The 25,721-nt window shown below is 42.7% G+C and overlaps 1 protein-coding gene across 20 annotated transcripts in view; it reads left to right on the top strand.

The window, feature by feature from the left end:
* Nucleotides 1-25,721, top strand: part of MAGI2 (membrane associated guanylate kinase, WW and PDZ domain containing 2) — a 1,189,595-nt gene that overhangs the window by 1,152,534 nt on the left and 11,340 nt on the right. For 15 of the 20 annotated variants that reach the window (XM_048836471.2, XM_048836481.2, XM_075124507.1 and 12 more), the window contains one exon: nucleotides 3,413-3,551. In XM_048836471.2, the coding sequence (XP_048692428.1) occupies nucleotides 3,413-3,551 (139 nt within the window). Of the gene's footprint in view, nucleotides 1-3,412; nucleotides 3,552-15,943; nucleotides 16,055-19,098; nucleotides 19,292-25,721 lie in introns of all 20 variants that reach the window. The other 5 variants (XR_007354679.2, XR_007354681.2, XR_007354680.2 and 2 more) reach the window with 4 other exon arrangements.

Here is a 25,721-nt window from a genome sequence, read left to right as displayed (position 1 = left end):
TCCTCCCTTCGAACACCACTTGCAGAGGCAATAAAGTCACTGTTGCTTCACATTCATGCATTCTTTATTCATTCATCACACAAACAGGTGGATAACTGCCAAGGTAGCCTGGGAGCGGTGGTGGAGGAGAGAAGCACCGGGCGGGGTGGTGGAGGAGGGAAGGACAAGGCTACACAGCACTTTAAAAGTTTAAAACTTTAAGACTTATTGAATGCCAGCCTTCTGTTGCTTGGGCAATCCTGTGGGGTGGAGTGGCTGGGTGGCCAGAGGCCCCCCCCCACTGTGTTCTTGGGTGTCTGGGTGAGGAGGCTATGGAACTTGGGGAGGAGGGCGGTTGGTTACACAGGGGCTGTAGCGGCGGTCTGTGCTCCAGCTGCCTTTCCTGCAGCTCAACCATACAGTGGAGCATATTAGTTTGATCCTCCAGCAGCCTCAGCATTGAATCCTGCCTCCTCTCATCACGCTGCCGCCACATTTGAGCTTCAGCCCACCACTTACTCTCTTCAGCCCGCCACCTCTCCTCCCAGTCATTTTGTGCTTTCCTGCACTCTGACACTGTCTGCCTCCATGCATTTGTCTGTGCTCTGTCAGTGTGGGAGGACAGCATGAGCTCAGAGAACATTGCATTGCGAGTGCGTTTTTTTTCGCCTTCTAATCTTCACTAGCCTCTGGGAAGGAGAAGATCTTGTGATCCTTGAAACACATGCAGCTGGTGGAGGAAAAAAAGGGACAGTGGTATTTAAAAAGACACATTTTATAGAACAATGGGTACACTCTTTCACAGTAAACCTTGTTGTTAACATTACATACATAGCACATTCCAAGATCGTATTTTGCCTCCCCCCACCACGTGGCTAGCCCCTCACCCCTCCCCGTGGCTAACAGAGGGGAACATTTCTGTTCAGCCACAGGCAAACGGCCCAGCAGGAACAGGCATCTCTGAATGTCCCCTTAAGAAAAGCACCCTATTTCAACCAGGTGACCCTGAATGATATCACTCTCCTGAGGATAACACAGAGAGAGAAAGAACAGATGTTATTTGAATACCAGCAAACATACACTGCAATGCTTTGTTCTACAATGTTTCCCGAGTACGTGCTACTGGCCTGGAGTGGTAAAGTGTCCTACCATGGTGGACGGAATAAGGCTGCCCTCCCCAGAAACCTTTTGCAAAGGCTTTGGGAGTACATCCAGGAGAGCCGCGAATGCCAGGGCAAATTAATCATTAAACATGCTTGCTTTTAAACAATGTATAGTATTTTAAAAGGTACACGCACCAGAGGTCCCTTCTCTGCCTGGCGGGTCCGGAAGGCAGCCATGGGTGGGTTTGGGAGGTACTGGCTCCAGGTCCAGGGTGAGAAACAGTTCCTTGCTCTCAGGAAAACCAGTTTCTCCGCTTGCTTGCTGTGAGCTATCTACAACCTCATCATCATCATCTTCCTCGTCCCCAAAACCTGCTTCCATGTTGCCTCCATCTCCGTTGAAGGAGTCAAACAACACGGCTGGGGTAGTGGTGGCTGAACCCCCTAAAATGGCATGCAGCTCATCATAGAAGCGGCATGTTTGGGGCTTTGACCCGGATCGGCCGTTTGCCTCTCTGGTTTTCTGGTAGGCTTGCCTCAGCTCCTTAAGTTTCACGTGGCACTGCTTTGGGTCCCTGTTATGGCCTCTGTCCTTCATGCCCTAGGAGATTTTGACAAATGTTTTGGCATTTCGAAAACTGGAACGGAGTTCTGATAGCACGGATTCCTCTCCCCATACAGCGATCAGATCCCGTACCTCCCGTTTGGTCCACGCTGGAGCTCTTTTGCGATTCTGGGACTCCATCATGGTCACCTCTGCTGTTGAGCTCTGCACTCACCTGCAGCTTGCCACACTGGCCGAACAGGAAATTGAAATTCAAAAGTTCACTGGCCTTTTCCTGTCTACCTGGCCAGTGTATCTGAGTTGAGAGTGCTGTCCAGAGCGGTCACAATGGAGCACTCTGGGATAGCTCCCGGAGGCCAATACTGTCTAATTGCATCCACAGTACCCCAAATTCGACCCGGCAAGGCCGATTTCAGCGCTAATCCCCTTGTCGGGGTTGGAGTAAGGAAATCGATTTTAAGAGCCCTTTAAGTCGAAAAAAAGGGCTTCGTCGTGTGGATGGGTGCAGGGTTAAATCGATTTAACGCTGCTAAATTCAACCTCAACTCCTAGTGTAGACCAGGGCTGAGGCACCAAACGTCAGGACAGGCAGGACTTGATACTAGATCCATTCAAGGCAGCTGAAGCTAAAAAACAGAGCTGCTGGTAGCCAGCCAGAGAGCACCAGGCTGGGGCCAAAACAAAGAGCCCTACACCAATTAGGAGCCTCAAGATCTTCAGAAGTTAGATAAGTATCCACTTACCTGAATTAAACCCTAGGTACAAATCTCTTATAGTTTCCCCATTACTGCTAAGATTAATATACCACAGGCAAGAGAAAAAATTAATGTCTTAGAAACGGCTGTGAAATGTATGCCAATTTGCATCCACGTTTCAATTTTGAGTAGTGACAGATTCCTTTAATAAAACTAATTATTAAATAACCCAACTGCTTCAAAAGAACATGAAACATGAACAAATTAATCCCCACAACACCTCTTGTGCGGCTGGTAAGTAAATTGCCCCACTTTATGGAAAAGGACACAAAGGCTGACAGAAATAATAATGAACCTGGCTGTGGACATCAGTCAAATGGCAAATCAGTGGCAACAGAGCTAGAATTAGAACTCATGGGTCCCAGTATAGTTCTCGGGTCATTAGGCTGTACTAGCTCATCGTTTAGAAAGAGCAGGGCAGTTTTTTTATGAATGTACAATTCAATATATGATCTCACAAGTACCGTGATGTTTCTATTTAACCTACAAAATAATTAGCTTGGGACACCAAACTTTCCTAATTTACTTAACATTAGCACTTCAAATGGTACTTTAAAATGGGATGATGCTCACTGAACATGATTTGGATATCAGCACTGAGAGGCCAGTGTACCTGTACCATGAACTTCAGGGGCCTGTGTGACAAGCCAATACAGTACCGCTTTCAGTGATAATCAATCCAGTAAAGCACAGAAAAGATTTAAAAGTTCCCAGTGACTCCAGCACATCAAACAGTTCAAAAAAACCTTTCTTGTATAGAAGGCATGAGACATGTTGCTACCACAATACATGAATTTTAGCAAAAGATGAGCAACATCCTATTCCATACTCAGAATCCATTCTATGGGGTATTAAGTCTGGTGATAATATCCTTCAGCTAGATAGGAACAAATGTACCCTGATGTCTGCCTTTCATTCAGGTAACCTGTGATCCACTGAATATGCCTATTTTTTTAAATGTTCATTTTGTTGCAATTTTTGCCTGACTTGATATTTTTCTTACCTGACAGGTAGGGGATCAAATAATTGAAATCAATGGGGAAAGTACAAGGGACATGACACATGCCAGAGCAATAGAGCTAATCAAGTCTGGTGGCAGGAGAGTGCGGCTCTTATTAAAGCGCGGAACAGGCCAGGTTCCGGAATATGGTGGGTTTTCATTATTTTTCTTTCTGTGTGTGTGTGTGTGTGTATTTAAATTACATGTATTGTATACTAAGTATCAATTACACATTTAGGTCCCAGCACTTAAGCATGTGCATAAGTCCACCCATATTTAGGAAAGCGCTTAAGTATGTGCTTGAGTGCTTTCTTGTACTGGTGCGGAAGATATGAACACATCATTTTCAACTATGCCAACCCTGTATAGGCAATGCTTAAAATATATCTACTGGTAGGAGCACTTTGAACTCTTTAGCGACATCTCTGAGTGTGCTAGGAGTTGCTGATGCATTCTTATCATCTTGTTTGATAAAACAGTCTCTTCTAATACACTTCTATTGGTATTTCTCTGTACATTTGGAGACATAGGGGCTGACCCCCCTCCCATCATTCAATGGCAAAACTCCCACTGACTTCAGTTGTGCAAGAGTGAGCCCATAATGTTCATTTTACAATTTATTTCTTAGGCTTTCTCATTTATCAGACAACTGAGAATTTACATGGATGACGTAACGAAAGTCAATTCTGAACAAAGAGACAGTATTTGCTCTTTTGGAAGTTGTAACAGGCCGCTTTAATATTATTTTTAAATTTTGTTTTGTGTTTGTATTTCCTTGGAATTTTTTCTGTTCCAACTTTTTAAAAGGCTTCTAAAAAGTGTGTATAATTTTAGGAAATATTGAAACATATTAGTTACCTGACAGGCTGCAATGGTGTATGTTATATAAGTATGTATTTAGTGATATCTTGAAACGTATGCGAATATATCAATGCACATTTAGCCTCAAATCCTGAAAACATTTACTCATGCTTAAATTTACCACCATAAGAAATCTATGGGTCTACTCAGAGTGGTAAAGGTAAGCCTGTTCATAAGTATTTGCAGGATTTAGGTCCTTACAGAGGTTTACAAATTAATTTTATTTCCCTCTGGTCCATAGCGATTCCTCTGAAGTCATTACCACCAATATGTATGTGTGGTATGAACTATTACATACAATGCAGAAAAACATAAGAACTGCAGACTTATATAGACCCCTTAATAAAATCCCAGAGCTTTAAGAAAATAAATAATAAGCTAATACCCTTGATAAGCAAAGTTTAGTCTAACAATCGGTTTTAAAGATCTGTTGTAGTCCACTATAGTATCTCCAAGTAAAATACAGCAATGCCAAGACAAGGAACATGATAGCTAAAAGCCCTAGCACTCCAGAAATATATAACTGAATAGCATCAGCAAGACATAGGGTGCAGGCAAGGACTGATGATACATTATGATAAATTCTGTAAAATAAATAGTAGAAAGTTCAGAATGAACCTTAACCTGAAGCAACAAGAATTTAAAATAACCAAAGGCCTTTGTAATTATAAAATAAGTAAAACATGAGGTAAGGGGGTTTGGCTAAACAATCAGAAATTCAGATACTTGTCTGGAATATCTGAACCACTAAGATATATAGAATAGGACCTGAAATTTCAAAAGAAAAGGCTTTTTCATGAGACTTACATTACCTCCTGACACCAGTTGGTCCAAAAATACCATACCCCTCAACCTCTCTAGTGGTATTTTGGCATTTACAGTGTCATTTCCAGACAGAACCAGATAGGAAAATGTAAAGTATTTTTAAATGTAAAAAAAATCTATTTGAGCTCCCAAAATTGTTAGGTTTAGGTTTGATTAAAGGCTCAGATCAATTTCTACATTTTCCGTACTGGTTTGTCATCCCCATACTAAGCACCGCAGTGGGCACTATTAAACACTCTCCGTCAGCCAGTTGTGAAGAACATCTGTCTAGCCATTGTGCAACCTCAGGAGTAGTTAAGAAAACCTCAGAAAAAGAAATATTTTTTTCCAAATGATGGTAAAAATGACCCCAAAGAAAACTTGGACGTTGGAAGCTTGAGGACAAAGTGCTCCTGAGGACATCAAACTAACCAGTAAAAATGTTATTGTTTTTGAACCAAGAATGTGCTGTTGCATAGTAACGAGACTAAAGAGACTTTTTTCATTAAAATAAAACATCAACTCTGTTTCTGCCAGTAGATATTGAGAAAAGAAATGTTTCTTAATAGCCTAAAGTCATAGAATCATAGAATATCAGGGTTGGAAGGGACCTCAGGAGGTCATCTAGTCCAACCCCCTGCTCAAAAGCAGGACCAATCCCCAATTAAATCATCCCAGCCAGGGCTTTGTCAAGCCTGACCTTAAAAACTTCTAAGGAAGGAGATTCTACCACCTCCCTAGGTAACGCATTCCAGTGTTTCACCACCCTCCTAGTGAAAAAGTTTTTCCTAATATCCAACCTAAACCTCCCCCACTGCAACTTGAGACCATTACTCCTTGTCCTGTCCTCTTCTACCACTGATAATAGTCTAGAACCATCCTCTCTGGAACCACCTCTCAGGTAGTTGAAAGCAGCTATCAAATCCCCCCTCATTCTTTTCTTCTGCAGACTAAACAATCCCAGTTCCCTCAGCCTCTCCTCATAAGTCATGTGTTCCAGACCCCTAATCATTTTTGTTGCCCTTCGCTGGACTCTTTCCAATTTATCCACATCCTTCTTGTAGTGTGGGGCCCAAAACTGGACACAGTACTCCAGATGAGGCCTCACCAATGTCGAATAGAGGGGGACGATCACGTCCCTCGATCTGCTCGCTGCCCCTACTTATACATCCCAAAATGCCAGTGGCCTTCTTGGCAACAATGGCTGACTCATATCCAGCTTCTCGTCCACTGTCACCCCTAGGTCCTTTTCCGCAGAACTGCTGCCTAGCCATTCGGTCCCTAGTCTGTAGCTGTGTATTGGGTTCTTCCGTCCTAAGTGCAGGACCCTGCACTTATCCTTATTGAACCTCATCAGATTTCTTTTGGCCCAATCCTCCAATTTGTCTAGGTCCCTCTGTATCCTATCCCTGCCCTCCAGCGTATCTACCACTCCTCCCAGTTTAGTATCATCCGCAAACTTGCTGAGAGTGCAATCCACACCATCCTCCAGATCATTTATGAAGATATTGAACAAAACCGGCCCCAGGACCGACCCCTGGGGCACTCCACTTGACACCGGCTGCCAACTAGACATGGAGCCATTGATCACTACCCGTTGAGCCCGACAATCTAGCCAACTTTCTACCCACCTTATAGTGCATTCATCCAGCCCATACTTCTTTAACTTGCTGACAAGAATACTGTGGGAGACCGTGTCAAAAGCTTTGCTAAAGTCAAGAAACAGTACATCTACTGCTTTCCCTTCATCCACAGAACCAGTAATCTCATCATAGAAGGCGATTAGATTAATCAGGCATGACCTTCCCTTGGTGAATCCATGCTGACTGTTCCTGATCACTTTCCTCTCATGTAAGTGCTTCAGGATTGATTCTTTGAGGACCTGCTCCATGATTCTTCCAGGGACTGAGGTGAGGCTGACTGGCCTGTAGTTCCCAGGATCCTCCTTCTTCCCTTTTTTAAAGATTGGCACTACATAGTCATCATAGTGTCAAGAAACCTGCCTCTTCTAGGAAGACTGGTGGGTATCCCAGTCTGTGAATCAATTCAAGTCTCTTGACTTAGTCTTGAAAATTCTGGGTTTGCCTTTTATGCAAAAGATCCTTTTTGATTTACAGGACGATTGTGCCTTTAGCAGAACTAGAGAGGTGCTACGTACAAAAGACCAAAAAAAAATTTGAAACTAAGGCATACCAAGAACTTAAGTGATACCAATCAAAGCAGCTTTCAGTCCAGACAAAATAAAAATTAACACTGATAAGAAAGTTATCTGTGAAAGAATAGAACATCAAATAAAAAGACGAGAGAACTAAGTGAAAAAATTAAGGGCCAGATGATCAACTGATGTAACTCAGTATAGCTCTGCTAAAGTCAACTGAACTATGCCGATTTACATCAGCTGAGGATCTGGTCCTAAAAGTGCATCTTGGAAAATACTGTCTGAGATGTGATGCTAGGCAAAACCAAGTGAGGAAGTAAATCTTCTATCTCATCTCAGAGGATGCTGAATTTGCTTTAAACCAAAATCTGAATTGCCATTTCAGAGAGAAAAAAAATCCCTAAATGCAGCCACAAAACCTATGGTCACGCAAAGAGTTCTATCAGAATACCTATGAAAGGGGCAGGGATACAATTAATGTTCTAAAATGGTAGCTGCTTTCACAGCAGGGTGTGCCACAAGAAGCTTAAAAAAGCAGATGTTACATCTCCACTCCAGACCTCAGAACATGTTTGCTGAAGCTAGGGACAGCCAAAGGGACTGAGCCTCCACAAAAAGAGACATATCATCACCCTCTTCCAAGTTTGAAAAACGCCAGTGTCATACTTTACAACAAATAGTTTGTCAAGTCCTCCAAATTCCCAGCAAGGCTGTTTTTCAAGAACAAGAAACACTACAATTACTGTCAAGGTGCCTGATCCTGTAATGTGTTGACCACGCTCAACACCCCCATGGACTCCAGAGGATGCTCAGCGCACTGCTGTATTGCCTTCCCTAGGGATGCAGGGCATTCAGCACTTCACAGGACCAAGAACAGCCAGTTGCAGCTAGGTCTTCATTACACAAACTGCCATCGCTACAGGACCGCGCATTTCTCAATCATTTATGCATAACATTTCATTAATTCCCCCAGGTTAAAATTATAGGCCAAGATTTTTTTTAAAAAATGGATGGCTAAAGTTATGCTTGTAAATCCATATTTAAGCCCCTAAAATACGGGCCCAGTTGACTTTAATGGGAGCAGCTGGGAGCACAGCAAATCTAAAAATCTGGCCATGTCAATGAGTGTTCAGCACGTAGTTGCTTTTGAAAAATCCCACTCGGCACTTAGATACCTTTAAAAATCTGGCCCTCTCAGTTTAGGAACCTAAATCTTGACACCCATATCATTAAAGACTTGGCTGTATGTTCAAAACACCCATAAGAGTCACATCTGTGCTGTGCATAAGATCTCAAATGTAGCGGTAGGTAGAGAGCCTTAAAGACAAAGGCCCAGATTTTTAAAGCTATTTAGGTGTTGCTGGCACTTCGGAGGCTAAATTCCATCAACAGTCAATGGGATTTAGACTTCTACGTACCTAAATTCCTTATGAAAATGAGATTTAGATTCCTAAATCAGTTAAGCATTGTGATGCTGAGTGCAGAAACCCCTAAATACCTTTAAAAATCTGGGGCAAAATGTATTAAAATTGTCTCCAAATAAATAAAAATGGAAACGTAGCAGATAAACTAGTAACAAATCACAATCCCGCCACTCAGTAAAGAGCTCTACAAGGGGTGAATGACCTCTGATGATAGAGCCCTCTGGAAAACGAGGTGGGGAGGCACGAAAGAGAACAATACCATTTATCATTGCTGTTATGTTTCTTCATGGGGACCAACTAGTGTTTGTTTTTAGAAATCCACATAAGAAGGTCTCACAGAATCCCCGCAGCACTACCGTAGCACACAGGAATTGCCAGTATTCCATCTATATCCTTTCTGCAGTCTCTTCTGATTGGAGTTTTCCTTTATACAAAGCTACTTTAAAATAGATGAGCATAAACAAGTATTTCAAACTGTTGACTTTTTATAGCTGAATATTACCAACATGGCAAAATGGTGATTTACAGTAAACAGAATAATCTGAAATACACCTCAAACTGTTTCCCTATCAATGACACTGCTCCAATAATTGGATTATATTGCCAGTGAATTATGGACCATTCAACTGTTTGTTTTCTTGTTTCTGAGCAGTTGCACAACAGACACACACTGGGATTTTACGCTGCTTTTTGGTCTTTTATATTGTCTACTCAAATTCTTGCACACACACTCTAGTAATGTAATTGTAATGTAACCTGCAGTTTTATACCTCCCTATGGCCACAGCCAGCCCTACGGCCAGCACAGAGCTCCACTGAAGTCAGTGGGAGTTGGCCCACCTTGATGTCATTGTGGGACTGGGGTTTAAATCACAATCATATATTGCAATGAGTTCATTTTCATAGATTTTAATGGGGGGGGTTAAAAGTTTTTCTGTTATCTAACCCAAGTCTCCCTTGCTGCAGATTAAGCCCATTATTTCTTGTCCTGCCTTCAGTGGACATGGAGATCAATTGATAACTGTCCTTGTTATAACAACCCTTAATGTATTTGAAGACTAGTAACAGGTTCCCCCCCTCAGTCCAGCCCAGAATCTGCAAGATTGTTACATGTTTTTAAACCTTCACTCTGCTGAATTCTAATAGTGAGCATAGCTATGTGAAAAAATTGCAGGAGGCTAGAAATATAGTCACCCACCATTCAGTTGAGTATTTAGAGCAAAAATTCACATACATGTGCAGGGACAGAAGTTCCCATGGCAAAGAAAGCACCATGATTCTACTGATCGGGAGAAAACAGCTGTGATGTCAGTATTCACTGCATCCCACATAGGGAGAGTTTGACACCTGAGCAGGGCATGACTATTGCCTCCATGAGGCACAGTTGTAGTGAACAAGGATGTGCTGTACCAGCCAAGGAGCTGGAGTAGCTGCTGGAGGAGACTGTTGAGCTGTCCTTCTGCCTGCCCATTGTTTGAGAGTGGATTACATCCCTCCGACCAGTGCAAAATTCCCTTCCCAAAGCCCACCTATTAAAGCTTCTTGCATGGAGGATGGGGGCAGTGAATTTCATCCTTAAGGAACAGGGCTTACTAGTATAAAATGTTGTATTTGAAGAGGTTATGGCTAGTTACACCTGGGATTTAGAAGAATGCTAATTTGTTTTGTTTCCTGGTTTCAAGCCAAGCTTTAATATTTTACTTTCTATTGATTTTGCATTTTTTAATGTGGATACATCATTCCTGTGATTTGCTGAAGACATATGTAGCCTCTCCCTCCACCTCAGTGCTTGCTACTTGGGGTAGTTTCTCTCATCTCCTCACATTGGGTTCTTTTTTTGTGGTGCCTGGTGCCTCCACCCAAGGTGCCTCCTGCTGTCCCTTGAGGAAAGGAATAATGTTACCACTGCTGGCAAGGACTATAAAGCCCAGTACACAAGAAACAATAAAGTACATCAACACACAGCAAAGAAATGACACACCCAAAAATAACAGTATAACAAAGGGAGACTTTACTGGGAGCAGGAAAATAGGATCTAAGAAAGGAAAGAGTTAAGGTTAACTAATAAGAACTAACCCTCAACAACTCAATAAATTGCCTATGCCTCAACATTCACCATGATTCCATCCCCCATCACCCTCCCTGGCACCGTCTCGGGCACATAGCATGCTGAGGGTGAGTCCGGAGATGAGTACTGTAGCACTGTGAAAATTGGCCAGTTGAAACACATGGAAAAACATCCTCTTACAGTGTCTTCACCCCTTGGTGGGACAGGATCCTATCCTGGCTTCCTAGTCTGGTGTCCCATAGAGGTCTTTGCTGGCTCTCAGTAGTCAGGGCCAAACTGGATTACTGCCACTCTGGATGCTGATCTCTGCAGAGCTTGAACTGTCTGACCCAGGCACTAGATCCCACAGCAGTTCAAAGACTCTCTTTTTGGGGAAGTAGGAGTTAATCAGAGACTCTCTGAGCTTTTCTGCTTCTTTGTCAGCTCCCAGCTAACTCAAACCTCAGCACTGAAAGTAAGGCCTTGTCTACACTACACAGTTTTGTTGGCAAAAGGCAGCTTTTGCCGACAAAAGAGTGGAGGTGTACATGCTACAAAGCTACTTTTGGCAGCAAAACTGCTGCTTTGCCAACAAAATAAAACCACCTCGATGAGACGCATACAGCTTTTTGCAGCAAAGTTAACGCAACATACCAACAGCGTAGACCAGAGGTGGGCAAACTTAAGCTCCGGGCCGGGGCGGGGGAGGCTACCCCCCCCCCCCCCCGCAGCCTCAGCTCGCTGTGCTGCCAGCACTCTGGGGGGGGGGGGGGTGTGGCTGCCAGTCCTCCTGCTCTGAGCAGCATGGTAAGGGGGCTAGGAATGGGTGGGTTGGATAAGGGGCAGAGGGTTCCAGGGGAGCAGTCAGGGGACAGGTAGCAGGGGGCGGTTGGATGGGGTGGAGGTTCTGGGTGGGGAGAGGGGTCAGGGGACAGGGAACAGGGGTGGTTGGATAGGTGTGGGAATCCTGGGCGGCTGGGGTGTTGGCTAGGGGGTGGGATCCCAGGGGTGCAGTTAGGGGCAGGGGATCCCAGGAGGGGGTGGTCAGGGGACAAGAAGCAGGGGGGTTGGATGGGTTGGGGGTTCTGAGGGGGGCAGTCAGGGGGCTGGAAGTGGGAGGGGGCCAGGCTGTTTGGGGAGGCACAGTCTTCCCTACTCAGCCCTCCATACAATTTCAGAACCCCGATGTGGCCCTCGGGCCAAAAAGTTTGCCCACCGCTGGTGTAGATGCTGCCGTTCGTTGTATTGCCATAACTGGCCTCTCCCAGTATCCCACAATGGCCGCCGGAACTGCTCTGCTGACTGTTTTAATGCCGCTACCCTGCATCTAGCTACTCAGGCATGTGCCCCTCCCCTTTCAAAGCTCCCAGATTAAGCTTTGACATTCCTCAGCGTGGAGAGCTCACAGAGCTGCTGAGGATGCTGTGGGAGAACTCGGAAGCAATCACAGAACCATCAATGTAGAATCCTGCTCTCCCCGGAACTAGGAACACAGTGGCCAGCAGACTGGGCGGCTGTGGGTGGGGTTGGGCGGAGGAGACTGCTGTGCTGGGAAGAGCCAGGGGTTAATGGGGCGGGGGGGAAGGTGTTCCCCTTCTCCTGCCTCTGGTTGCTCAGGTCACTGATGTCTCATTGGTTGCTGATGTCTGAACGTAAAGAGACAGCATGCCAACACGCTCTCCCCCCACACAAACTCTGTCTCTCTCACATATAGCCGCCACCCACACACCATCTCTCACATACTTCCCCCAACACACACACTGTTCCTGTCTCGCTCCCACATAGCCAGCCACTTTTCAATTGCAGTGTATCTGGTAAAATGCCCATGGAATGATGGCATTAAGAAACCTGTATCATGTGATGCTGTACCTGCCCCATAAGGCATTGCAAATCCTTCCCAAAGCACCCTGCTGCCAGTTGCACAGTGGGATAGCTACCCACGTGCACTGCTCTCTGGGTCAATGCAAGAGCTGCTAGTATGGATGTGCTCTGCCAACACAAGGAGCATAGTGTGGATATGCAAAAGCGGTTTAATTAAAGCGGCATAATTTTTGTCACCAAAACTCTGTAGTGTAGACAAGGCCTAAAACTAGTCTCTGTCTCTGAGTAAGGCTGACTCCTCCCACCGAGGGGCTGAGCAGCCCCTGCTCATCATCATTGGCCCAGAAAACTACTTGTCTACATCTCCCTACGGAGTCCCACACTCTATTCTGTCCCCACTCCTGACTCAAAGCATGCTGGGAAATGGTGTAAGTAGGCTCTGGTAGCCATTACTGTTGTAGTACACAGGGTAGGTCCCCCTAGAAGTTCAGTCCAGAGTTCCATGAGCTTCCAAACTCCAATTGTGGGTTACACATACAACTTCCACGCACGGGCAAAACTCTGTTGTAAGTTCTATCAACCCCAGACAGTTTCCATTGAAGATGAATCAGGCCCTGAATGACTTAAAAATGACTGTCCTAGAATTTGCAACAGGAAGTATACAGTTTAAGCAATTCCTACCTCCTGAACTTTAATTTCAGTTTCTGATTTCATGTTTTTTGCAAGTAGTTCAGTTTTTCATCTAATGATCATGTGCAGCATACCCTAGGCATCTGAAGTTGGGAACTGGAGTTGGGTGCCTACCTCCAAAACAAAGATGCCCTTATTTACAACAAAAAAAGATTCTTACTGAAATGCAATGTCCTGGAGGATTACATTAAAAATATAGGGTAGACTAAAGAATAAACTTTTTAAAAGTTTCTACTTCAATACATGCAATTATATAAAAGAAAATGATTTTGGGGATATGCTTGGGGGAAGCAGGGTTTCACTGGTGATGGGTTAGGATGATGAATTACATTGACCGTTTTTATGTGTTCTTATAAATAATATATAACCACCTAGGGGTGCAGATAAATCAAAATAAATATTTTTAAATTAAAAGTTAATATTTTGTGGTGTCACTCCCATTAATATCAGTGTAAGTCTCCCAGCTACTGCCCATTCCTCTTCTGAAAACATTAGAGTTAGTATCTGTCCGACTTCAATTGAGATCACCTAAGAAGTTCACAGTGAGAAATCTTTACCTCATCTTCTCACTCAGGAGTAGGGCCCTACCAAATTCACGGCCGTGAAAAATGGATCATGGACCATGAAATCTGTCTCCCTCCTCACCCAATGAAATCTGGTCTTTTGTGTGCTTTTACCCCATACTGTACAGATTTCAGGGGAGACCAGCATTTCTCAAATTGCGGGTCCTGGCCCAAAAGGGAGGTGCAGGGGGATCGCGGTATTCCCACCCTTACTTCTGTGCTTCCTTCAAAGCTGGGTGGCTGGAGAGTGGCAGCTATGGGTCAGATGCCCAGCTCTGAAGGCCACACCCCACCAGCAGCAGCACAGCCGTAAGGGTGCCAATACCATACCATGCCCCCCTTACTTCTGCGCTGCTGCCTTCAGAGCTGGGCAGCCGCTGACTGAGTCAGCAACACAGAAGTAAAGGTGTAAATTCCACACCAGGCCATCCTTACTTCTGTGATGCTGCTGGCGGTGGCTCTGCCTTCAGAGCTGGGCTCCCTGCCAGCAGCCACCGCTGCCCAGCTCTGAAGGCAGTCCCACCACCACCAGGGTATCAGTACCGCAATCCCCCCTCGAATAACTTTGCGACCCCCATAATTCCTTTTTCGGTCAGGATCCCTACAATTACAGCACCGTGAAATTTCAGATTTAAATAGCTAAAATCATGACATTTACAATTTTTAAAACCCTATGACCGTGAAATTGACCAAAGTGGACCAGGAACTTGGTAGGGCCCTATTGATAGGAAAAGATGCTACCCACCATTTTAGTTTAAGTTATTTCTTTCCATGGATCCATCCTCCGCTACAAAGCTCAGCTTTATAGGCAAAGCTGAATCACATCTCCGAGTGACTTATCTGCTCTCTATTGACACTACAGCCCCAGCGATGTGCTGTGCCATTATTTATCTATGGCCCATGTAGTAGCACGATATTTATATTTCCATGCCAAGGAGATCGCCATCCCTTCCATACTGAGAGTTAGCTGAATCCTCTCTCAGATTTCTTTCAATCACTGATTAGAGATACTGGGTCACAACAGTCCTTTTTCCTTCACAGCTGCAGGCAGTCAGTTGCCCATTCTTTTCTGCAGTTAGAGTTATGAACATAATTATTTATACAAACTAATAAATGAGGCATGACTGTTACTCAAATTCAGATTTTTTTCTTCTCTCATGTGGTCAGCATTGGCCCTATTTCCTCCAGCTTTACAGATCCTATTTTTCCAGCTTCCAACAGGATTGTTTCTCTGACGAGAACTTCTAATCCCCTTCCTGCCTCCCAGTTACTCCCAGCACACAACACCATATGCATGTCCTGGAAGTGCTACCTGGGCACCTCATTCCTACCTGTTAATCATTCTGAGAGCAGTGGAAATATTTAATGGGACAAGTTCCTAGTGGGTCCAATCCACTTCTTAAAGGAACCTTAATTGACACTCTTTGTGTTTTTCATGTGTGTTTTAATTTACTGGTGATTTCAAGGGCTTGATACAAGCTGTAATTCATGAATTCACACAAAAGATTTTTTCCTAATATGACTTTGCTTAAAAAACAGTTCTGCAGTCTTATGAAAAGTAGACTGCATTTTTAGGCATCTGGCTTGCCAAACACGACCTAATAAATGCTTGGAAGTGGGACCCCCATGCCTAAATCTTTGCAGAATTGGGGTCTTAGTACATTGCTAGTTATTTAAGGGCAAGAGGTTTTTGTAATTTAGTTACAATGTAAAGTTTCAGTATACACAAGTGCTGGAATTAGCAGTGACTCATTTTTCAAGAAGCCCTGGGGAAGCTCAACTGTTTGAGTTTCAGCACAGCCACAGTGACTAACACTGAAAATGACAGAGCTGATACCAATATAAAGACTTTTGATATGAAGGAATTTTCTTTATGATTTTGGAATTTAATAAAACCCTTCAATTTTATGAGTTACAGCTCCTTTAAAAAGCACCTCAAGATGTCTTCCACAGTTCAGCAGAATCTGCTTCTCAAATATATATGTATAGTACCTCAATCTTTCACTAATATGATGACTTACTGCATGCTTGTTAGTCTTCGCTTTACAGAAAGTCTTTTTCCTGTATTTATAAGCTTTTTACTCAGCTGTTCTAAACTTACTAAGGATTCTTTGTTCTAACAATAGTAATATATCTTTGTCACTGGTTCTGTTAATTCTAATGATTGGTCCTAGGCTGTTCCTCCCCTTCCTTTAGGAATGGTACCTTCCAGTCTCTCCATGTGCATGAAAAGTGACAAGCATGGGTCCCCATATTTCTACTTATTGGGCCACCCTAAAGACACGGTTTGTAAACTCTGCATGTATATTATCATTTTCTAATATGCTTTTGTTTCACGCAACTGTTTTAACTGAGGCTTTTCCTACTTTTTCTTACACACTAGCTTGTTCAGCGGCTCCTACTATATTGGACTGTTCTTTATAGCTGAGAACCTAATCACCTAAAGAGAATACCTATCTATTTTAGATCCTTAAGAATGTATTTTAATTTCCTAGATGGGAGTGTAGCCCTGTAACTTCCACTGCTGCTAGTGGGAGAAGCCCAGCTATGTCCCTCTGAGAAGGTAGCTTCTTGTATTTGTAACAAAGATTCATGCTATAAAGACAACTTTCCTAGAAGAGTAACCAAAGTACTTAGAAGCCGATGCAATAGTTTTACCCCTTTCTGATGGTACTTGGCTCCCCAAAATACTGTTAATGTGAAGATGGAAGTTATATCTTGACCTAAAATAATGTTCCTGTGCTTTCGTTGGAACATTCTGTAATACAATTTCAAACACAAAGAAGCTGATTCAGATGGCACAGCTTTGCACTCAGTTTCAAGTTATTTCCTTCATAAATCCGGTCTTACTGCATAGTTTGTTCAAACTTACCCAATGTATAATATATAGCCACAGCCCAGAAATGATACCTGAAGGGAAACATTTATTTTTCCTGGTTCATTTGATTGTGGTCATCAGAGAAATCTCAAAAGTAATCTCTGCTGGTACATTTAACAGTTATGGAAGTCTCTCACATAATAACTTCGTATAACATAATATTTTCATTAAAACTGTGGCCTACTAGCAGAACAATCTAAAACACTTAAAGCAGAAAGGTTGGGAACAGAGAGGGAGATTTCCAAAGGTGCCTAACTGCCATTTGGGCCTTTGAAAATCTCCTCCAAATACTGGACAAGGCCAACATTTCAGATCCTCTAACAATGTTCTCACAAAATATGCAGTCTCATTTGGGAGGGGGGGGTGGAGGGCAGCAGTCTGTTATTGCGAATGCAGATCAGTTAGTTACCCATCTGATTGTCCTTTGCAAATGCAGGTATCCAGTTTGTGTCCCCAAATGTGAATTCGCATCTACAAACTGATATACCCATATATTTTGCTGGCACAGTTTTAGAGGCCTTTTGAAAACCATTGCACTAACAGATTTTACACTTGTATCCAGTACTCAGATTTGTTTGAACATCTGAGACAGTACTGAGGGGTCTCAGTAAGGGAATTAATTTCTTAGTAGCGTGGAAATCAGAACTGTACCATTTTACACCTCACTTCTGCTTCATGTTCATTAGCAAAGTCACTATAGGTCATCTTTCAAGATACTGAGAGGCGAGGTCATGCAGACAGAGAGTTGCACTATATAGCTATATCAGATTCATCTTGTAAGTCTATAGTCACAAATAGAGCGAGTTAGGTGACCTTGGCTTCATCATGAAAACGATCTTATATAACCATGACTTTGTAGTGTGTATACACACACACACACACGTACATGTTCAAATTACTTTTTGTTGCTTTAGGATAAAAAGCATGGGAAGGAAAGTTGTTCCCTCCTAAAACTGGTAGATGTTGGCATCCTCTATCAATGTATCTTAATTTAGTAGTACTCAGTAACTCAACTATGGATGAGTGGCTGCCGATGTTCTAATTATTATTTGGCCCTATTAGAACTTTTCTTGGAGCCAAAACTTGATAGAGACAGGGTGTCAGTCATCAAAATAAAAACCTTTGTTGGATGGAATTTTCAGCTTCTATTAAACATATGTTTTTAAAACTTCCTCAAAATAATTTATAAAAGATCTGCTCTAGAAATTATTTTGGGGAAGTTCTATGGCATTTGCTATACAGTAGGCTAGCCTGGATGATCACAGTGGTCCCGTCTGCTCTTAGAATCTGTAAGTCTACGAAAATGAAAATGAACTGAAGGTACCAGAACAGTTCACATAGTCCATGAATAGTCATCAGATGGTAACAACTTCCAATCACTTCTGTCTTGACCTATATTCAGACAAAGGACAGGGTTCCGTTGCCTAGTCCTTCATTTACTCAGTCCCTTTAAAAAGCGACAAGGTGTGATATCAACTGACCGTCTTAGAAGCAGAAAGCATGCTGTGGAAATTAACTAAGAAAGTACTGCTGTACTGCTATTTATTTTAATGTAATTAGTATTTCACTTAGAGTATTTCTTAAAATCCACCCATCTCTTCAGTATCTATATTCAGGACATTTCAGCTTGCACCTTTTGTAACAGCTTAATGAATAATTCAATATTAATAGCCAAGATAATAGCTTTATATTTATTTGAAAAAAATCTTTTCTTATTGAATACAGTATTTTTTGGGCTCATCAAAAATTGCTTGCTTAGTAAAATTGAGCTGAATCCCTGACTTGCTTTAACAGTGAAATCTAAAGCTGATAACAAAAGTGAATGAATTTCCTGGACTTTTCTTATTGCATGTGTAATTATAAGATCAGCTGCCCTGATGCCCTACAACAGTGGTCTCCAACCTTTTTACACACAATATCACTTTTTGAATTTAAGTGCAACCCAGGATCTACCCCACCCCTTCCCGAGGCCCTGCCCCTTCCCGAAGGCTCCACCCCGCTCACTCCATCCCCCCTCCTCTGTCGCTCGCTCTCCCCACCCTCACTCACTTTCACTGGGCTGGGGCACGGGGGCTGGGTGCAGGAGGGGGTTTGGTGTGCTGGCTCTGGGAGAGGGCTCAGGGCTGGAACAGGGGGTTGGGGTGCAGGAGGGGTGTTGGCTCCCTCCAGGCGGCACTTACCTCATGTGGCTCCTGGTCAGTGGCACAGCGGGGCTAATGCAGGCTCCCTGCTTGCCCTGGTCCCACGCCACTCTTGGAATTGGTCATGACGCCCCTGCGGCCCCTGGGTGGGGGGGCAGCACATGGCTCCATATGCTGCCCCTCTCTACAGGCACCGCTCCCGCAACTCTCAGTGGCCGCAGTTCCCCGTTCCCGGCCAATCGGAGCTGCAGGGACAGTGCTTTCAGACAGGAGCCGTGCACGGAGACCCCTGCCTCCCTCTCTCCCCCAGGGCCTTAGGGGCGTGCTGGCCGCTTCCGGGAGCGGCACATGGCCAGGGCAGGCAGGGAGCCTGCCTTAGCCTCGCTGCACCACTGGACTTTTAGTGGCCGGAGATCACGATCGACTGGCAGAAGCTCCAGGATCGACCAGTCGATCGCAATCAACCGGCTGGTGACCTCTGCCCTACAAATACCAACAGTCAAGTAAGTAAATGTCCAAATGATTAAAAACTGCTCTAGTGAATACATGTAATGATAAAGTGTATGCCTATCATCACAAAGTATTTTGGACGTTAGGAGGAAAAATGTCTTGATATGCTTTTTCCCCCTGGATTTTGCTGACCAGCATTCCTTTTAAAAAACATTGTGCATTTGGATAACCAAATAAGCAGCACTGAGCCACTGTGCAGTGTATAGACCCAAGTAACATACACAGAAACCTGACACCTACGGCATAGGTGGCGAATTTTAAGAAGGACTTGCAATGAGAGAGTGGTTGCAGGGAGGCCATTCTAGGAAGGAGTGCAGCACAAAAAGCAGGCAAGAGGACAAGCATGGAAGAAGGAGATAAATGGAGTAGACAGAAGGGAAACAAAGACGGAGCAAAGCAGCAGAAGGAGGAATGGCAGGAGACGATCAGAGACGTGAGCAGGATGGAATAGTAATGGGCCTTGAAGGGGATGCCCACAAGCTTGAATTTGATATGGAAAGCACATCAAAGTCAAGTTACACATACCCTAGATAGACATGTCGGTGGGGGGGGCTTCTGATCCTCAGTGTGGCAATGATGAACAGTGCCTTTTTTTTTTTTTTAAGTGGTGAGCCCTGTATTATCCATTGTGTAATACATGACAAAATTAGGAAGCTATGCTGTGTGTTTGCCTGCCTGGTATTGACTGTGAGCACAAAGTAAACACCACATGTGTCTACTTCTTTACATGTTTAGAAATTGTTACATTTGCACAGTAATTGGCTAATGAGTCTTGACTCATACTGTTACATCAGGTTTCAGGGTAGCAGCCGTGCTAGTCTGTATCTGCAAAAAGAACAGGAGGACTTGTGGCACCTTAGAGACTAACAAATTTATCTGAGCATAAGCTTTCGTGAGCTACAGATCACTTCATCGGATGCACTCAGTGAAAGCTTATGCTCAAATAAATTTGTTAGTCTCTAAGATGCCACAAGTCCTCCTTTTCTTTTTACTCTTACATCAGATACTCATGCCTGTTGAGAGTACTAATCAGATAATCCAGTTCATTCTTTTGAAATGCCTGTCTTATAAATCTCTAGAGCTCAGTGTTGAATGGTATTGGGAACTTGAACTGTCCCATATATCAGACAACGATGGGAGAAGCAAAAATCAATAGGGTCGTTTTGAAACAGTGCCCTTTCCTTATGTGACCACCTTGATTGAGTTGAGAACATTCATTCGTATTCATGCTGCATTCCCAATAGCCATCCTCTTATTTCTAGCAACGCCGACTTAATTTCAGGAACCTGTGGTGTGGAAAAAAGAGGGACTAACTAAATGAATCAAAATACTGGTTGATAAAAGTGGCCTAAAACCATCAGGCAATTTGAATATGAACTCCAAAAGGTTCTATCAGTTTTTAGACCTATGGGTAAAAACTATTCAAGGACAAAATTCAGTATTAAAATGTGTTTTACAAACAAATCCATAGCGTTTAACAAATATGTAGCAGCTGATGAGAGAGGAGAACATTCTTCAGTTGGAAAAATGAAAGGTATCTATTGTCTGTCTTATGTAACAGCAAATTTTATATTTTAAAAGATCAATTGCCCTTTTTATATCGGAATTTTGTATCTTTCACTGTAGAACTGAAAGCATAAAATGCCATTTGGAGAGATGGAAAGAAAAGGGGGAACGTTTTCATGGGTTTTGTTGCAGTATGTCTGATCTTCCGGAGAACTGCTATAGGGCCTTTATTTTTTGAATGTACGACTCCTGGACAAAAGAGCAGCTCTGACTGCCTCTGTGACCTTGACCAAGTCACTTAAAACACTCTAACCCGCCTCACCCATCTGTAAAATGGGGATGATAATATTTACTTACATACTTCGTGGGTGTGTTGTAAAGGTGAATAATGCTTAAAAAATACCTTAAAGATGAAAAATTCTACTTAAAGACTAAGTTAATTATTTTTATTAAAGTAGAACCTCACTAATCCACACACATTATAATTCATATAAAAATTGGCAGCCCATCTCCACATCTGAGCAGAGATTTAATAAGAGTGCTGTACAGTGAGTTCTCTTGTTACTAAGCCTTAATTATTTTTATATCATATGCTACAGTAGATTTGCTAGTACCCTACCAAGTGTATATGTTCACAGCTAAATTAAAGTGAATAAAATACATGACAAACCTTACCCTTGAGCATTTATCCGTGGTTGGGTCACATAAACTGGCATCCAGACTCACCTACCCTGTAAGGAAAAATAAAGTCCCAACTAAAGGTCTCTTCTTAGCCCTTTTCTCATTGTATTTGCTTGCTATATTTCCAAAACACAAACTCAAAGCCAGAACAACTCAACTCCAGTTACTGGGTAATAACCACTCAAGGCCTAATCAGCTGGGAGGGGAGAGTTCACATCCTTCCCCTACAATAACCTCTTTGGCACTAACTTCCTCTTTCCTTTTATAACCTCACCCAGCTCAGCCATGTGACAGGAAGGAATCCAGTAACCCCTTATGGGCTGGAGTGCCAAACATGCTTTCCTTCCCCCCTCCACCCACAGCTCACTCCTCCTCACGTCTGTGAAGTTATTCTTGTTAGGACCATGTGTACTGGGGCCCTTTGTATATAGATAGCCATGTTTAAGGGACATTGCTGATCCAGGAGCATATTGTGTAAACATGCAGGCCATGAACTCCTCCTCCCCAGAAAGTCCCAGCACAGCTCCTATAATGGAGGCTCTGCAGACCATGTCTCTGTAGATAATTGAATTAGCCAACTTTAGGGGCATCTAACTTCCACCTCATGCTGTCTCAGCTGGATGTAGGTTTTCTGGGAGGCACTTAAGATGTGTAGCACCTAGCAGACTGGGGCCCAGTGGTCTGAATTTTCAAAAGTGACTAGTGATTTGGAGTGCCCAACTTGAATCACCTTAAAGAGACTTGATTCTCAGAAAGTGCTGAGCACCCACCTCTATAGAACAGACCCCTTTCAGGTGTCTCAGGTTGGACACTTCACACCTTTGTGCATAAAAATGGAGGCTACGTCGCTGGAAAGACAATGGGCTTGTCTATGCAGTGTAGTACTGTGCATAAGTGGGGTGTGAATTCTAATGCACACCAAAGTGTTGTGTGTACTAACTGGCCTGTGTAGACCCTGCTGGCAATCACTAAAAGTTCCCTAGTGTGTGTTAACATAGTATTGTTTGAAACAGGACAACATTAATGTGCACTCGGAAACTTTTAGCATGCAGCAGCAGGGTCCACAGGCATCAGTTAGTGTATAACACAGTGATGCACATTGGAATTTACATCCCACTGATGTGCACTGCCATACCATGTAGACAACCCCAGTGACACAACTTACTGCTTGTGTGATACAGCTAAAGAGTGTTCAAAGGTGGGATGCAGTGTCTTCGATCCACTCATCCGCTCCACATTCTCATTTCATAATAGTATAAAAACATTGGCTTTTCAGCTTGCTCAATGATATACATGAGAAAATAAACAACCACCACCTCTCTTAGTAACGGATGCAGTACCGTAAGCAACCAGATGTGCAAACACAGAAGCACACATTCAGTAAAGAAGATATATAGATCTGGCGCTTCTGAGAGCTATTAAACATAATAATGAATTTCAAAGATAACCCCTTAGTAAAATAGTCTTTAGCACCTAGAAACCAACAGCTTCCAAGAGATTTCCAGAGCCATGTAGGAAGTGCAAGTCCAGTCAACTGGAAAGGAAAGGCAGGCCTGTTTTCAGGAGTCCCAAGTGATCCTCTCTCCCCACTTTTGAAACTCTCCCAATTTATTTGTGATCTTTTTCTCAACTGCTGGTTCCTGAGCCAACAGCAATTGGAAGATAGTTGAGTTCTTTACATCTGTCCTGGATCCAAATTCCATTGAAATTGTAATTCTTAGCTTGAAAACCTTTCAAACAAATATAACTATATTTTTTTTAAAACTCAGCAGCATGAGGTCACTGACACTTTTTCAGTACTATCTAGTAATTTTGAAAAACTTACTGGAACATATTGTTTAAACAAAGATGACTACAGAACATTTTACATACTGGAACAGTTTTGCAAGTGGAATTGTGTACATTACCCAGCTTTCTAAGTGTCTGGGCTTTCCATCAATATTTGGATTGTACTTATAAACTATGCACTGAATATGAAAATGTTAAGATCACCCATTCACTGACTTCTCTCTCATTATACTGGTCTTTTTTTGCAGGAGACTCTGTCCGACATTCTAAAAAAGAATTAGAAGACCTGACACCCTGATTAGCCGATAGTCATAACAACTAACCTGATCGCAGGTGCTGCTGTCAACCTTCAATTCCCAGTGTCCTAGTCCTTGAGAGGTGTTCTCTTACACCCCGGTTCAGCAATCTAGCCTATTCAGCAAAGCACTTAGGCACAGAGTTAAGTGCTTTGTTCAGTAGGGATGGGCTTAAACACCTTGCTTCGCTGAACTGAATCCTTAAATGGAAGTTAATGATGATCAGCCCCTCACAGAGGGCACTCAGCACCTGGCAGGATCAGCTTCCTATGGAAGTTCATTTATTCAGCAACTCAGACACTGTCCAAACACTGTAAGTTGAGGCTACTTTTGTTCAGCAAACCATGCCCCCAATATTAACCAAGCAGATCTAAGAATGACAGCTACTTATTGACCAGTCAAAATGTGAGCTTTCCTAATGCCTATTTTAGCTGCAATAATTAATCATTTTAATATTTAAATATAATTAATGGTGTAGTAGCAATCTCTTAAATTATTCACTCTATATAGAAAGTTTTTTTCATTAATGCCACACATTTTATTAACATATTTATGAACACCTTTTATGGCAGTGTGTCAATGCTATTATAAAAACTAATTTAAAAGTCATTATTTTTTTAAATTATAGAGTCATTTATATTATAGCTCTCCTTGCTTTGCCTCAGCTCTGGGTGAGATCTGCTCTGGCTTCCAATAGCTCTTCATCCACAGTCTGACCACATTGAAAAAAATGCTTTTCTTATTAAAGTGAATAAAGTATTATCACTTGAATAGCTTGTAACCGGCAACGGTTAACTCATTGCCTTTACCAGACCAGGGGCTAGGAGAGTGGTCTCGTCTCTCTTTCATTGTACAATCCTCTGGAGTCCAGAATACAGATAATATCCTCTCCTGGGCTTGAAAAGAACGCTTCTCCTTCTTCCTTTCAAGAGGGACTAGCAATCTCTAGGTTTAATATACACATCAGTGATTTTCAAGTTAGATTCCTAGTTCTGCAAAACTCTCAGGCAGTATATGAGGATAAGGAAATCAATGGGAATTTTGCCTATGGGCACACAAGAGGGTCCTCAGCAAGGTTGTATGGGAGACTTCCTGTCTGATCTATTTTAGGACACATACCATTTTGTATCTGAATACAGGACAAAATTAAAAGTGGCATGAAGTGAATCCAAAAGGAAGTAACATCTGGCCATTCAATAACAATAAAGAGTGTGAAAGGAGCGATGGCAATAGGGTACGACGGGAACTGGGATGCACATAAATGAGGCATAGAGGGAGACTCTGCAGATTTTCGACAAACTAAGTGCTCCAAGCTTTCAATGCAGATAAGTCTCCTTTATCAATCCCCTTTTCCCACCCAGGTATAACGCCACACTCACATGCCTCTTACAGATTTGCTGATACCTGCAGGAGTGAGCCCTGCTTTAAGGAGCCTCATACAGAAATTATCCACCAAACCCAATTCAGATCTTTGTCACTTATTAAAACAAAGAGAATTCCCCCGAAATCATTTGTTCAAAAGAATTAAGATTGAATTCTTAATCACCACCAAAAAATTACAGGCAATAAACATTCCAAACACTACCAAATCTGTAAATGAGAAATAAAGAGATCCAGCCACATCCCCATTGTCATATAATCCTTCCTCTCTTGCCATCATCCTACTTGGCTTACACTTTCCATCTAGGCTTAGCATTGCCCCTGAAAATATGCAATAATATATGCACAAGTCAAAATTACTAGGAGAATATAAAAATCTTATGCCTATTTAAGGGATCTATTTACAATATACAAGAATACTGCACCATTAATCAATACAAAAAAGGATAGTTATTAGAATAATCACTGATAAGGTCTATAAAATTAGACAAGCTTGCACCATGATATTTGCCACACACTTCATAACACCAGAGAGACCAATTATTTTATTTCTGCTCATAAAAACATTCTTCTATCCAACAGCACTTCATAACATCAGACCTATTGTGCTCTGACAAAACTGAATGTGGCTTGGGACTACATTCCTCTCATAATCTTTACTACCAATGGCAAAGCATGCATCCAGTATCATATTTACGTATACAGACTAAAGCAAGAGGGCAAAGTTAAGGTTGAGTGGGTACTATAAACTGGGTGAGATGATGGTGTAAGA

The sequence above is a fragment of the Caretta caretta genome, chromosome 1 (genome assembly GCF_965140235.1).
Source record: "Caretta caretta isolate rCarCar2 chromosome 1, rCarCar1.hap1, whole genome shotgun sequence".
NCBI classification, from domain to species: domain Eukaryota; kingdom Metazoa; phylum Chordata; order Testudines; family Cheloniidae; genus Caretta; species Caretta caretta.
This window is presented reverse-complemented; position numbering and strand designations above follow the sequence as displayed.